At 48.0% G+C, this 13,893-nt stretch overlaps 5 protein-coding genes across 5 annotated transcripts; 2 read left to right on the top strand and 3 right to left on the bottom strand.

Moving 5' to 3' along the window:
* Positions 1–366: 366 nt before the first annotated feature.
* N7483_005182 (uncharacterized protein) lies at positions 367–2,260 on the top strand (the record flags this gene model as incomplete). Its single annotated transcript, XM_057088619.1, has 3 exons — positions 367–398; positions 459–1,785; positions 1,835–2,260. 3 exons carry the CDS (start codon positions 367–369, stop codon positions 2,258–2,260), a joined length of 1,785 nt encoding a protein of 594 aa, XP_056948448.1.
* A 401-nt stretch (positions 2,261–2,661) lies between these two features.
* On the top strand, positions 2,662–4,855 carry N7483_005183 (putative 5'-nucleotidase; the record flags this gene model as incomplete). The annotated part of the gene is made up of 3 exons (XM_057088620.1): positions 2,662–3,048; positions 3,105–3,298; positions 3,352–4,855. 3 exons carry the CDS (start codon positions 2,662–2,664, stop codon positions 4,853–4,855), a joined length of 2,085 nt encoding a protein of 694 aa, XP_056948449.1.
* A 474-nt stretch (positions 4,856–5,329) lies between these two features.
* On the bottom strand, positions 5,330–9,237 carry N7483_005184 (5-oxoprolinase; the record flags this gene model as incomplete). Its single annotated transcript, XM_057088621.1, has 2 exons — positions 5,330–6,661; positions 6,718–9,237. 2 exons carry the CDS (start codon positions 9,235–9,237, stop codon positions 5,330–5,332), a joined length of 3,852 nt encoding a protein of 1,283 aa, XP_056948450.1.
* Positions 9,238–9,765: 528 nt separating this feature from the next.
* N7483_005185 (transcription factor domain-containing protein) lies at positions 9,766–12,369 on the bottom strand (the record flags this gene model as incomplete). Its single annotated transcript, XM_057088622.1, has 10 exons — positions 9,766–10,250; positions 10,333–10,701; positions 10,761–10,845; positions 10,908–10,983; positions 11,040–11,164; positions 11,217–11,725; positions 11,780–11,938; positions 12,011–12,051; positions 12,123–12,251; positions 12,308–12,369. The coding sequence occupies 10 exons, from the start codon at positions 12,367–12,369 to the stop codon at positions 9,766–9,768; spliced, it is 2,040 nt and encodes a 679-aa protein (XP_056948451.1).
* A 233-nt stretch (positions 12,370–12,602) lies between these two features.
* Positions 12,603–13,669, bottom strand: N7483_005186 (uncharacterized protein; the record flags this gene model as incomplete). Its single annotated transcript, XM_057088623.1, has 4 exons — positions 12,603–12,650; positions 12,709–13,010; positions 13,071–13,208; positions 13,264–13,669. The coding sequence occupies 4 exons, from the start codon at positions 13,667–13,669 to the stop codon at positions 12,603–12,605; spliced, it is 894 nt and encodes a 297-aa protein (XP_056948452.1).
* Positions 13,670–13,893: the final 224 nt, after the last annotated feature.

Raw genomic sequence — 13,893 nt, forward strand, 5'->3', positions numbered from 1 at the left:
AATTTCTTTACAAGTACTATGGCTTCTATGATTTTATACCTACATATTACCCTAGCATCCGAGGTCCATATAAACACAATTATGGGTGAGGGGCTCAAAGCCCCTTACATAAGCATCACATGCGGATATTTTTCTTTGGCGACGTGGAGCTTTTTTTTTCTCTTTCTATCATACTTTTCTTTCATTCCTGGTTTTCCTCATTGCTTGCTCAATCTGCAGATTGGGCACTCTGCCTGCCATGATCTCTTGTGCTTTTGGGATGTTGCTTGAGTGCTAAGAGATCACTCTTCCCATCATATACTCCCCCTCTTATACCCCCTCTATACCCCTTCTCCACTTTTGAACGTGAAACAGAACGAAGACTCGATGGATTCTCAACCCATAGTCTTTATTGTCAGGTATGCCTTGTTATTGAGATCTCTCATCACATCAGCTGATTTTTTTTTTCCACCTACTAGACATGGCGCACGTCTCGATGCGGCTGACAAAGACTGGCACTTAACCTCTCCCACCCCCTACGATCCTCCTCTTTGTTACAGTGGATGGCTTCAGTGCCGCTCCCTGGGAATGCGCATAGCAAGTCTCTTGCAGGCACCAGATTTTATAGGGAAGAGCCAGGGAGAACAGACCGAGCCTGTCACCTCGGAAGACAAGACGAGTCCAACCCCCGCAAGCTCGGATCTACATAACCGGTACAACGTCATCATTCACACGTCCCCATTCTTGCGATGTCTTCAGACCTCGATTGCCATTAGTGCAGGTCTCAGCCAGTCTGGTGAAACCACAAAATCCTCCGATACAGGAGATAAAAATCAAGCTTTCCATAGAGATGCTGCGGATATCGACCCGCGCCCTCTGGTGCGCGTCGACGCGTTTCTAGGGGAGTGGCTGTCTCCAGACTATTTTGATCAAATCACCCCTCCGCCTAGCTCGGACCGGATGGTTGCTTTGGCCAAAGCAGAACTGCTTCGCCGAGGGGAAATAATCCCTCAGGCGTGGGAAGGGACTAAAGGGGCTAGAACTACGTCAGGTCATTTCCCAGGTGGCTGGAGCAGTCATTCTAGTCCCACGACCCCCGGTGAAGATGACGGCCACTCCTCTCCGCAACACGGTCTATCTTCGACCCCACGACAAACTGTCCAACGCCAGCGTGCTAGTACTGTTGATATACCGCAAACCCCGATTTTACTCGGTGGAGCTCCAACAGCCTTGGCTCGTCTGGACACCAATTTGGAGGCTGTGAGAAATCGCTCCTATGTGCCTCCGATCCCTAATTATGCTGTCTCTGGTTCAGATCCCATTCCATCAGGATATGTCACCCATGCGCGAGATGCCTGTACCAGAATCGACTACCAATGGGATAGCATGCGGACCCCCATGTGGGGCACGGGCGGCGACTACGGTGAGGAATGGAGTTTTATGCAAGATCGGGTTGCCGAGGGATTTAAGCGAATGATGAACTGGTATCGGTCAAATCCAAGTGACCCTAGCCTTAGCCCAGTCGCAATGGGTGCGCTACCCAGCGAGGACCGCCCAAAGCAGACCGTTCTCATTCTCGTGACCCATGGTGCAGATTGCAATGCATTAATCAACTCTGTGGCCGGTCACTCTATCCTGTTGGATATTGGCACGTCGTCTCTGACATTGGCCGTGCCACGTAAACGGCTACCAAGCACAGATTCAAAGTCTGATCAGACATCAAAAGCTTCCTCACAAAACACCGGACAAATCTCGCAAGAATATGCCCTTCACCTTGTGGCATCTACAGATCACTTACGATCGGGTGTCAACCCCTCTCAACTGACTACACTAGCCTCCCCCCTCGGCTTCCCAGTCAGCATCAAAACCCTCTACGCCCACTTACCGCAATCGCGTCAGTTCCCGGCCCCAGCCTCTCCAGGGTACTTTTTCGATGGAACCCGTCTCTGTAAATGGGATGGGCCCTCGTGGATGGACCCTTGCACGCAGACCGTCCACATCGGATATGCCTCGAGCGCCTTCCGGTCTTTGGGGCTCCCTTGCTTCCCCCATCGAGAAGGACGAAGAGACGGAAGAAGATTTGGTTCCCAACTTTGGAGATCAACGCCCTACTAGTCAAGACTCAAAGCTTCCTGAAGGTCCAGTGGATCGAACTGAATGGGCGACAAAGCTGCCTCATCGAACTCGTTCTCAGAGAGGCTTATGGGGTAGCGCAGTCTCTTTGGATGATCGCGACTCGCCATCGAGACGACGATGGACAGTAACGGAACAGAAGCTATGAATTCATGATGTCTATCACGCCTTTTAATTTTTGTTTCTAATTTATCTTATGACCTCTCCTCTCGGGATACCTTCTCTTGCATGGCGCTGGGCGTTAGCTAATTGCATTTTCCAATGTACATATCTTTCAACTCAATGATTCAATGGAGATTTCCTCCTTTTTCCTCAGGCATAAAGGCACCAAGGCACCCAGGCACGCAAAGTGGCTTCCCCAGATTAGCTCCGCCCTTTGTCCCACCTTCCTAATCCTTGGAAGCTGGTTCGCTTCCAAGTAAACAAAGCTCCTTATCTTCGTTTCTTTCCCCTCTAAACCCCTTCCCCCTCTTTCTCCTCTATTTCTCTTTCCCTTTTCTTCATACCGTTTTTCTTTCCTATCCTTCTAACCTATTGTTAACCAATTCCATGTCGAAGCTCCAGTCCGACGGCTTGTCCGTCACTCATGCCTCGGACCGCATCGGCGCCCCAGATCTGCGGCTGATCCACTACAACGATGTCTATCACGTCGAGTATGAACCTCACATCTACCATATTCTGACATTGAATTTGCGCAAATTGTACTCACTATTATTTCATTCAAGGCCAGGATCTGCAGAACCAATTGGAGGCGCCGCCCGCTTTCAATCCCTCGTGAACTACTACCGCTCCGACCCGCGATTTACCGGCCAATCCAATGTCCTAACATTCTTCTCGGGCGACGCCTTCAACCCTAGTCTGGAGAGTTCCGTTACAAAGGGGAGACACATGGTCCCATTCCTGAATAAGATTGGGACTGATGTAGCATGCGTGGGTGTGCGTAACCCAAATCGCTTGTGCTGTGGGCTGTGAACACTGCTGACATGGTACAGAATCATGATCTGGACTTTGGAGTGGCCCAACTGCGCCACCTTGCCGCCCAATGCCATTTCCCATGGCTCTTGGCAAACGTGCTCGATCCCGCCCTGGGAGAGAGTGTTCCGATCGCCAACTGTGGAAAGTCATGTATGTTAAGCTCGTCGAATGGTATCAAGATCGGCGTGATTGGCTTGGGTGAAAGAGAATGGTGAGATCTATTTGGTCCAATGTGCTATTCGTTATACGCTAATAAATCTTCAGGCTAGGTACGATCAACTCACTTCCACCTAATCTAATCTACAAGTCCGCAACCCAAACAGCCAAAGAGCTGGCCCCTAAACTTCGAGAACAGGGTGCGGAGATGGTGATCATTGTTTCCCATCAACGCGAACCAAATGACAATAAGCTCGCAACCAATCTTCCCCCAGGATTGGTGGATATTATACTCGGCGGTCATGATCATTACTACTCACATTCTATTATCAATGGCGTTCATGTGCTTCGATCAGGCACGGACTTTAAACAATTAAGCTACATAGAAGTTTTCCGCAAGGAGAATGGCGCCCCGGGCTGGGATTTTAACATCACTAGGCGAGACCTTGTTCGGTCTATCCCTGAAGATTCTGCAGCACTGGCATTGGTCGATCGTTTAACCTCCAGTCTCAAATCAAAGCTCGAGAAGCCGATTGGATACACGGTGATTCCTTTGGATGGTCGCTTTTCTACTGTACGACAGCGGGAATCAAACTTAGGAAACTTTGTCTGTGACTTGATGCGATTTTACCACGATGCTGATTGTGCAATGATGGCGGGTGGTACCATTCGCGGTGATCAAATATATCCGCCTGGCGTGTTACGCATGAAAGACTTGCTTAATTGCTTTCCGTTCGAGGACCCGGTGGTACTTTTACGAATTCGCGGGCAGGCTTTACTTGAAGCACTTGAGAATGGTGTCAGTACGCTTCCTGCCCTTGAAGGTCGTTTTACACAAGTTTCAAACATATCATTCGGGTTTAAATTGGCCGCGCCGCCTGGCGCTCGCATCACTTTTGCTCGTATTGGTGGCCAGCCTATTGATCTGCAGCGCGACTATACTCTTGCTACACGTGGCTACATGGCTCGTGGAAAGGATGGTTTCTCCTCATTGCTGGTCAAGTCAGAGGGGGGAGAAGTAGAAGAGCTGGTATGTGAAGAAAACGGAGTGCTGATTAGCACAATCCTCCGCCAGTACTTTATGAGTCTCAAGGTTCTCGGTAAATGGGGCCGGTGGAGTCCGAGTCTTCACCGGCACTGGGGCTCTGTGCATCAAAACTTACACAGCGAAGGGTGGCTGAAGGCCCCGTCTGCTGCTGCATCTCCAGTGTCAGAAAAAGCACCAAGTCATCGATTCACCCCGCGACCACCTCTGCAAAGAACCGGCCATGAGGCTTATTATTATGGACGCTTTCCAAATGAAGTCGCAGCAGAGGGTGCCCCCGATGTGGGTAATGGGAGCGGTAGCGATGTCATGGACTCCGATTCGGATGAGGATCCCAATCTTCTTACTTCTCCCAGACCAATGATCAATTATGTGACAATGCCTGCCCGGTCATCTGCAGATGAGGAACATCGTCTCCAACTGGCACGCCGAGTAGTTCGCAAGTGGATGCGCCATGCCGGTCTTGACTCTGAGAGGCTTAATCCCATGGATGGCGAGGGCGAATTTACGCCGCCATGGACATCCGGGATCTCGCCTCGGATCGAGGGTCGAATTGTAATAGAATGAGGCTCAAGTTTTTTTCCATATTCTTAAATTTCGGGTTTGCATTTCGGCGTGTCTTACATAGACCTAGAACCCAAGTTACATTCATCATTTGCAGCATACAGACTGTGCCTGGCGTTTTGATCTACAACGGGACAATCTACCTATTTGCATCATTCATACCAGTATCGCTATCAAATGTTCATTTCTATACATTGCTTCAATTTAGTACCGTCATTTATTTAAAAAGACGAAATTGTAATCATACTACTAGTAACTTGGTGAACATAATTAGTAGTCCCCAGGACTGGCGACCTTAATAAACGTATACAAAGAGCTCTGGGGGCTTCCTACAAACTTGAACTAAACGTAAGGGCTTCTGGAGTACATAGTGTGTCCATTCAATGTTGTATATGTACATAACTCGAAGGCTCAACCTTTGATGCATGTGGTCTAGCGGTGTATCTCCTCCAGGGCTCCTCCGTTCTATTATGTAATTCATGCTGCCACGTCGACAGACCCCCATCCACCGCCACCAGCGGTCTGGATAACCACCCGATCATGTGTTTTCACTGATACAGTATTCTTGCCACCAATATTAATCTGACGCTCTTCTCCGGTCTCCACATCGCGTGTAATCCAATGATTCAAGCCAGGCTGTGCGTCCTCTCCACCCTCTAAGCCGTATGGCCTGTGCACGCGTCGCTCCGATAGGATTGAACACTGCATAGGGGCAAGGAACTCGATATCTCGTACCACACCTTCTCCACCTGGGTTCTTACCCCGACCACCTGAACCATCACGTAGTGTAAATTGGCGGAGCAGAGTGGGATAACGTTTCTCGAGAATTTCCGGGTCAGTGATACGAGTGTTCGTCATGTGAACTTGAACACCAGATTCGCCTTTCCAAGTTGGACCGGCACCACTTCCTCCAGCGATCGTCTCATAGTACCCAAATCCTGGGGTAATCACTGCGCCAGTATCAGGGTCAAGCTTGGGGTTGGTTCCGAAAGTCAAGTTGTTACAGCAACCCTGAGAGGCGGCGCAAGCTTGGAACGCTTTGAAAACCACATCAGTGATTCTTTGAGAAGTGACAACGTTCCCGCCAACGACAGCAGCAGTCTTGGTGGGTGACAAAATGCTAGGTGACGGTACTTGGATATCAATCGGAGCCAAGCAGCCCTGGTTAAGTGGAACATCCGCATTAATCATACAGCGCAAGCAGTAGATAATAGCAGAGTGCGTAATAGCAATTGGAGCGTTCCAGCTACCATAAACCTCAGATCCGGTTCCAGCAAAATCGAATACAGCTGATCCGTCCGCCCCATCAATTGTAACCTTCAATCGAATGGGAGTACCATCATCCATATAATCAACTGCCTCAAGAGGCTTCCCGCCAAATTTCTCATGCAAACCCTTGAGTAGATTCCGGACGGCAGTCTCAGCAGTAGCTTGAATAGCATACATGTACTTTTGCACTGTTCCAACTCCATACTCAGTGAAAAGGGTTTGAATCAACCCAATACCCCGAGTATTAGCCGCAATTTGAGCCTTAAGATCCGAAAGATTGTCGCTGATACATCTTGCGCCTGAGCAGCCGGGGTACTGGGAGGGCTTGGTAACCAGCAATTCGATCAGGCGGGCTTCATCTAGAACTCCGTTACTGACGATCTTGTCTCCCTCGATAGCTGCACCCTCTTGCCAAAGTTCTGTGGACTTTGGAGGCATTGATCCTGGGAGAATTCCGCCAATATCAGCGTGATGGCCACGCGATGCAACGTAGAACATGATCTCTGTTCCGCCTGGACGATCGAATACGGGTGTAATCACCTAGTCACATGGCATTAATTTCAGTGTTTTCAAAATTTTGGGCAGACTTGACTCACAGTAATGTCTGGTAAATGAGTACCACCGCAGCTAGGGTGATTGGCAACGAGCACATCTCCATCTTTCAAGTTACCCAACCATTTCTGGTGCTGGTATCGCACGGCAAATTGCATTGACCCCAGATGCACAGGGACGTGGGGAGCATTAGCGACAAGGCCTCCGTCGGGAGAGAACAGAGCACAGGAGAAATCCAGTCGCTCCTTGATATTGGTGGAAACGGAGGTTTTCTGCAATGTTCGGCCCATTTGTTCAGCGATAGACATGAATCGGTGGCCGAAGATACTGAGACGAATCGGATCAACTTCAGATGAAGTCTGCGCGCTTGGAAGGGATGCAGTAGGCTTGTCAATGAGGTCGATAACGATACATGTCTCCAGCAATTGAGCAACTGCGTTCGGAGCAACGACAATTGTCTGGGTTTGATCGATGATCACTGCAGGTCCGACAATACGACTATACTTGTCCAGTTGATCAAGTAGATAAACAGGGGTATCAATTCGCTTCGAGAAGCCATCGAAGTACGCAGCAGTTGTGTTGACTGGAGATGCGGTCACATCTTTGATAGTAGCATCCTTCAGTTGAACCAGTGGAGTACGCTCTGTGCGTACCTTAGATGAAGCGATGGTGCGGACGCGGATATCATCGACGAGAATCGGTCTTTCAGAGTTGAAGTTGAATTCGCGACGATGACGATCGCGAAACTCGCTCAGGAAGTCTGCTGAACCTTCCGGTCGCAGTATCATCAAGCTGGTGTCTGAACCTTCGTATCGCATATTCAGGTACTGTTCGTGACGCACTTGGTCAGACGGGAATCCTTGATTTTTCATCTCGTCTGTTGCAGCGTTGGACATGTTCTCGAAGCGTTCTAATAGAGTGCTGTGTGATGAGAGATAGTCGGAAGATACTGGTTCTTGTGATTCCTTGACGACTTCGGCGAGAGCCAGACCGTATGCGGACAAAACTGAGGAGTATTTATGGATGATTATACGGGAGATTCCTAGTGAAGCAGCGACCGAGCATGCATGTTGTCCGCCAGCTCCTCCGAAGCAGGCGAGGTGGTGTGAAGCCGTTTCAAAGCCTCGAGCCTCAGTGAGATTCCGGATAGGACGGGCCATCGACTCATCTGCCACCTTTAAGAATCCAAGCGCAACCTCTTCAGCGGTGTACTCCGGTTGAGATAGCTGTCGACGCTCAAGGTTAATCTTCTGAGTCAGTTCATTGAACTTTTGTATCGTGATCTCGGTATCCAAAGGTTGATCCTCATTCGGTCCAAATATGTGAGGAAAGTATTCGGGAAGCAACCGACCCAGGAACAGATTGGCATCTGTAACCGTCAAAGGTCCGCCCTTCCGGTAACAAGCTGGACCTGGGTGCGCGCTAGCTGATTCGGGTCCAACATAGAAAAGACCGTTTCTCCATGAGAGAATTGAGCCACCACCAGCAGCTACCGTGTTGATATCAAGCTGAGGGGACTGAATGAGGACTCCAGCCACCTTAGATCCAAAGACATGTTCCAGATGACCATCGAATCTGGATACATCGGTAGATGTACCACCCATATCAAATCCGATAACGGGGATCTTCTCATCTGGGTCCCAGCTGGTAGCGGCGAATCCTACAACTCCAGCTGCAGGGCCAGAAAGGATTGCTTTCAGGCCACTGAACTTGCGGAAGTCTACCAAACCACCATCTGACTGCATGAACTCAAATCTGCATTGTTCTTGGCTCTCAAGTCCGCCTTCAAAGCTCGCGGAGATGGAGTCGATATAGGTTTTGATGACCGGGGTAAGATATGCATCAGCTGCGGCAGACATGCCACGAGGCACAATTTTAATCATGGGCTGTAACTTGGAAGACAGCGTCACCGAGAATCCCATCTGCTCGGCAATTTCGCCAATCTGATTTTCATGATCCGGGTAGGCAAAGGAATGAACAAGTGCCACTGATAGTGACTGGTATCCTTGGTCCTTGAGCCGCTGTAAGTCTGATCGTACTTGGTCGATATCCAATTCCTGAATTACGCGAAACTTCTCTCCTGTGATACCCTCCACAGTCCGAGCACCGGAGAAGCATTCGGAGTCCGCATTTGGATGACAAGGTACAACCCGTTCATTGACTTCAATAACGCTCTCTGGTAATACTCCTGGCCGCGCCATGGAAAGGTCGAAGATGGCAGGACGTGACTGATCACCTATCTTGAGCAGATCTCGGAATCCTTTGGTTGTTAAAAGTACTGATCGTGCTCCTTTGCGTTCCAGTAGTGCATTGGTGGCCACTGTGGTACCCATTCGCAAACAACCGATACGATCCAGCTTCAGCGGCTGGCCTCGGGGATGTGGCTCCCCTGTAACAAGCTCCAGGATCTGACGAATACCCTCAGTTGGAGCATCTTGATAATGTGATGGATCTACCGAAAGGAGCTTGAGAATGATATCTGAGCGACCAGGTACAATAGCATGAACATCGGTAAATGTTCCACCGCGGTCGATAGAGATAGTGATCTTCCCTGGGGTAGTCATCGCGGGTAGAAGAATGAGGAAGATATAGCGACGGTTTTGGTCGATTAGAAGAATAAGTTGGGTAGATGAACACTGGCACTTTCGAGTCACGAGGTCATTTATCAATCAAATTTTCTTTCAACACTCTCAGTGGAAATGAATCCCCGCCATACTATCTCTCTCGGATATTGTATGGGAGTCACGTGTCGGGCCGATGACCGGCGCGTCGGGATCACCGGGCCGAACAGTATTTCTAATCGAGATAGGATGATAACATAGTGGAGAATGAGGGGATGATAGTGGGATGATGCCGAGGATATCTAGGAAGAAACATGATGAAAGGTATCTACTTAACCGCTAGGATATTAGGACGAAAAATAAGGCAATTTTCCCAGGAATAATTGACAACAAACCTGAAAAGACTCGGAGAAGATATTGTGCTATGCAACTTCAAGTTGAATCTACTCAAGCTAGCATTTTACAAACAACTTCAAGAATGGTACATAATATACATAGAGTCATTTTTGATTGTTTTCAGGTTGAAGTGCTTTATCTTCTAAGCGCACTTTCGATCCAATCGGTATCCATATCAATATCAATCTGATTCAATGCCCCCTCCCAAAGTGCCGAGTCATCATTGGGATCAAACTGGAACGAAATTTCCTGGAGAGAAGGAAGATCAGGTGGATCCTGCCAAATATCCGCAGGAATGGCCCGAATGGGTGCAGCTACTCCACTTTCATGCGATTCTGGAGCCATTTCATGAGTACTAGTGGGCGTGATCAGGTCATTTGAAGAGTGAACCTCATCATCGCTCATAGAAGCAGCAGGTCCAATGGCAGCTCGTAATTCCAAAAGCAATGAATGGCGGGAAGATAAGTATGTATTACCTCGATCGGCCATGCTTCGAAGTAAGCTGAGGGCTGTCTCCATTGCACGGGCATTTGTTTCGTTGTGTGGGAAGGCGGCATTCACCATGACAAGTAGTAGGGCGGCGGAGAAAATGTATTCACCGTCAAGATAGCCATACGTAGCTGTTTCAAAATAGTGTGTCAGAAAATCAATAGTGCATACCGAGCAGCAGGACATTGCTGAAGAAGAGTTAGCAATTCATACCTATCTGGTTATGTTTCGCAGCTGCGTCCATGATCAGAGTCGTGGCCCGGGCAGCTGTAATGCAACTATCGATCACAGCAACTGTATTAGAGGCCAGGCCTTCTTTCCAGTCCTCCGTGCCACCATGAAGCCCTGCCTCTATTCGTCGTTGAATAACGTAAAATACTAATGGCCGTGCCGTCATATTCACACAAGAATAAAAGTGAAGGTTAATAGAAACTGTCTCACGATTTACGTGAGTATCAAGGGTGCTGAAATCGATTCGGAGACGATCGGGGGCTTGTCGAAGCCAACTCGACAAATCATTCATGATGTTTTGTACAGACATTATCAGATTCGAGCCTGATCTAGGTTTCTTGCGATAAATCTCTGTTTATGTCTGAGTTAGACTGATATGGCAGTATTGAGAGAATGATTTTCCTCCTCACCTTCGCCAATCCTTCCTAGAATTCTAGAAAGTTGTGTGTAATTGGTCAGCACAATCGATGGCCATTGCTCAGCGGTTGATCCATCCTAGAGCAAAACCGTTAGACATGTTTCCTATTTTGTAACCCAGATCTAGGTTTTAGATATACTGAAGTAGACGGCCACATAATATCTATATCCTCATCTTGGATAGTGATCGGATTCCCCGATTTGACCGATAGTAACCTTTTGATATGCATGTTAGTTATACTCACTCTGAGCCACGATACCGTTCTCATTACCTATCCAGACTATAGACAGACCACCAAGCCCGTCTTCTGCGATTTCGGTCTGCCTCGCTGATATCCCGGTCAGATACCTCTTGATGAAGACCAAGAGATATCGCCATCCGTAAAGCAAGTCCAATCTAGAATCGTCAGCTGTTTCGCCCTTGTACTAAAAAGAAGAATGTCACTAACATAAAGAAACGCCGCATCGCGACGGTTCAGGTTCTGCATGTAGTATGCAACGTAGCAAAGCACTTCCACAAAAAATATTGAGCCTTCCTCGTGGATATCAGGTAAGAAGCGCAAGGCATATTTAAAGTATTTGAATCCTGGCGGTCCATCGTCCCCGGACCACTGGTTCACAGAGTACATCAATCCAAAAGCAATGACAAGAAGTGCCTGGCAGTACACCAAGCATGATTCTCGATGGCAGAAGTCATGGGGTTTGTGGTAGACATAATCCAATCGCTCTTCAAATTGTGCAGGCTGAATTAATGAAAAGATCGTGCCAATATATGCATATTGTACCGAGAAGAGTCTCTTTGCAAACTCAAACGGTGGTAACTGAGGAAGAAAATCCCCAACTGGTCGTCTTAATGATGAGGCGTCGTCGTATAGTGGGCGCACATCCCATGCTAAGTTCGTCGAGTCGGGGTTGAGGCGCTTTGCTAAATGAGTAGTTGACGATGCTCCCACAAAGTCTAGATTCCAAATCAGTTGAGTTCTCGACACAGTTTTTTTTAAAAGTCACATACGGTGTTCGCCTGATCTATCCAAAAATAGGTTGTCTGTTCCTTTATACCACCAGTCGTCACGTTCCAAGGGTGGCTCGCCTTCTGAATCGCGAGTTGTTGTTGAAGCTGTGGAAGTTGTGGATGGAAGACTTGAAGGAGTTGATTGGCTGTTTTTTCCAACTATTACATGATGCAATGTGAGCTTGATCGGCTTCTATGTTAGTTTATGCGAGAAAATAAATTTGAGAGTACCTTGGGATCGAGCTTGCGATTGGAGATGTCGATAATAACTGCTGGCACCAATTGTCGTCAGATATGTATGTTGGCATAGTAGGTAGGCTCTTATTCAGTCACAGTGACCTACCTTTCTGTAATCGAGACACGCTTTTCGGCTTCTGAATACACACAAATTTGGCCTACATCCACGCACGCGGCACAAGGTTGAGGTGGATTCCCAGCACAACGTGTCTTACGATTGCGGCACCGATTACACCTGCATGGATCAGCATCGCCCATTTTCCCTTGTAACCTGCAGGTGATTTCACATACGCTACCATCGATCGTCTAATCACTCGGTCCTGCGACCGTATTACACCTTTCCCATGGAGCATTTTGGAAATGAGAGATGGAGAGAAAATAGGCGGGGAAGCGGTTATCGGGGTAATGCCTCAAGTTCTCCACATAATTTCTCTTATCTTATAGTGTCTCACGTCGGTCCGATACCGAAGTTTATGATGGTGATAATTTGGAGTCTTGGGACTATACATCAAAAATTTACTTCTGATTTATCACTCATCTTCCAAACATATCAGGAAAATAAATTTGTAACAAACCACCTTAATGCCTAGAATATTGCGACTCCATTAGGAGGACTTGCAATGCCGCCAGAAACCTATGAATGGACCTCGGGAGTTAGTACATTTTATAAACTAGCATCGTCCATTACTGACCTTAAGGGGCCCACTGCTGAAGAAGAAACTCCAGCGGTCCCTCTGTCGACATTCTTGACTTATCCGCTCAAGGTCAAAGAGTTCGCCGATCGGCAATCCCCAACCCGCCAGGAGCCACTCGTGTAGTAAGAAATCTGGATTCTGACAAGGATAGGCTTCGAAGCTCGGCATATCAACCACTACAGCAGAGAAATCCTTCCAGATCCATCGCAGCATCTCCTCTGATGATTCAACTCCAATCACCGGTGGTGCCTTATAGTCCGCCAACTGTTGACATTCGGTCGCTGAGAGTCTCTCGTATGCTCGTGTCCAGCCAGTTCGAATGAATAAAATATCACCCGGTTTTCAGGAAACTTTCTGACTGGCGGCGACTTCCTGGAGAACAGAAACAGGAATGGATTGTGTTTGGAAACAATTCACAGCAGTACCTTTGGCCTCCGCCCATGCTGCATAGTCAAGAAGTACCCCACGCCCGACAATACCACCATTTTCAGCCCAGACTGTTATTGTTAGCTTAGAAGATTGAGTACAAAGAAGCTGGAGAACTTAACTTACCGTGAATTCCGTTCCGAGAAGATGTTTGAATATCTTCCAAGGAGCATCCATTGTAATATGTACCTTCTTTGGACCCGTAGTGTCGGAAGCCATCCCACTGGGAACTACTTTGAGTCACGGTGTTGAAGGTCAATACATCATCGTTGACTGCCCGGGGTGCTTTTTTCTTGACAATATACTGAAAGGCAGATCGCCCGAAGCATGGCTTTACCATGCTATCGAGTTCCCAGTCAGTTGACACTCGTACCCCTTCAATAATTTCGCGAGCTGCAGCGGCTGTATTCGCCCGAGTTAGGAGATTCAACATCCCTAATTGATCGTGGTCTCCGAATAGACCCCATGCGTTGCCATGCGGGCCTTCTGAGAGAAGAGGGAGAGAGTCAAACGTGGGTTTGAGTGAAGACATATTTCTGGCATTGGCAAGAGGTAGCTATACGTAAACACTGCATATGCACATGGGCATTCGTCTAATTTTAATATTATTTACATCCATACATACCTACTAGTACTATGCGTTGCTAAGTTATACTACTAAATACACAACTAGGCATGGATAATACTACACTTACCCCGCAGACTCGGAGCACTAAAGTTGTTCAGCCGGTATGACCTTGGGCTAATAGTAGGACT

The sequence above is a fragment of the Penicillium malachiteum genome (genome assembly GCF_028827825.1).
Source record: "Penicillium malachiteum strain IBT 17515 chromosome Unknown utg000002l:1.0-8849297.0:1.0-8852440.0, whole genome shotgun sequence".
In the NCBI taxonomy this organism is placed as follows: domain Eukaryota; kingdom Fungi; phylum Ascomycota; class Eurotiomycetes; order Eurotiales; family Aspergillaceae; genus Penicillium; species Penicillium malachiteum.